Raw genomic sequence first — 1,120 nt, 5'->3', positions numbered from 1 at the left:
TGGCGCGCCGCGCGGAGGGGGGGAGGCAGGGGCGTGGCCTGCGGGGGGCGGGGCCAGCGGCAGGCCACGCCCCCAGGGGCGCCCTCACTCCTCGCCCCTGGGCCCGCCGTGGGCGGCCTGTCCCTACATGTCAATTATTAAGGCAACTTTCCCGTTGTTAATCACTGCTGTTAATTGCTGTTAATTATCGGGCTCCCCCCACTGCTCCCAGCGCCCCCCACTCCCAGCGCCCCCCATTCCCAGTGCCCCCCAGTGCTCCCAGCGCCCCCCCACTCCCCGCTGCGGGAAACAGGAAGCGGCGCGAGGGCGGGAAAGGCCCGCCCTTCGGCGGGAGCCAATRGGAAGCGGAGCGGAGCGGAAGGGCCGCCATTAGCGAGGCGGAAATGGGGAGGGCGCCTCGGTGCGCCCGCTTGCGGCCTCCGTGGATACGCGCGATCTGCGAGTCTAGGTTCCGCCTGCGGGGGGGGCCGCGTGGCCCTCGGCGCTCGCCGAGACGGGAMTCAGACTCCACCCACCACCACAGAGAAGAGGGAGAATCGGTATCATAGAGAGCAGGACGAGCGGGCTGGCATTCCCACCATAGAGATGGGAGCCAACTCAACCGCCCACCATAGAGATGTGGGAGGACCAGCACCATAGAGAGGAGCAGGACTGGACTGGACCGGGCTTCCCACCATAGAGACTGATGCCAGACTCAGCGACATACCATAGAGATGGGGGAAGCCCAGCACTATAGAGAAGATGACTGCATTCCACACCATAGAGACTGGGGCCAGACTCCACCATGTACCATAGAGATGCGGGGAGGACCGTGTAGAGCCAGAGCGGCACTTGAACCGCCTGTATTTTTCTTTCCCCCATGCGCGACGGGGCCAAAGCCGCCATGTTTGGGGGGGGACAGGGAGCGAGCAGAGCGCGGCGCTAGGCGTGCTGGCGGCGCCACACGATGACGGTGCCCGCGGCGTCGCTGGAGGCCAGGAGGCTCTCGTCGCAGTTGAAGGCCACGGCCAGCACGGGGCCCCCGTGGCCCTGCAGGGAGTTGACGGCGGCGCGGGCGGCGGCGCGGGCCACGTCGAAGAAGTAGACGGAGGCGTCCTCGCTGCCCGTCACTGCGGGGGGG

General features: G+C 67.5%; 1 protein-coding gene across 1 annotated transcript in view; it reads right to left on the bottom strand.

Annotated features, from left to right (window-relative positions):
- Window positions 1–337: 337 nt before the first annotated feature.
- The window catches only part of WDR13 (WD repeat domain 13), a gene marked incomplete at its 5' end in the record, with an annotated part of 7,520 nt that continues 6,737 nt past the window's right edge, over window positions 338–1,120 (bottom strand). Inside the window, one exon of the mRNA XM_026044795.1 lies at window positions 338–1,109. Within this exon, the coding sequence (XP_025900580.1) occupies window positions 922–1,109 (188 nt within the window). The remainder of the gene's footprint in view (window positions 1,110–1,120) is intronic.

The sequence above is a fragment of the Nothoprocta perdicaria genome, unplaced genomic scaffold, assembly GCF_003342845.1.
Source record: "Nothoprocta perdicaria isolate Ctin4 unplaced genomic scaffold, notPer1 scaffold_1057, whole genome shotgun sequence".
NCBI lineage: Eukaryota > Metazoa > Chordata > Aves > Tinamiformes > Tinamidae > Nothoprocta > Nothoprocta perdicaria.
This window is presented reverse-complemented; position numbering and strand designations above follow the sequence as displayed.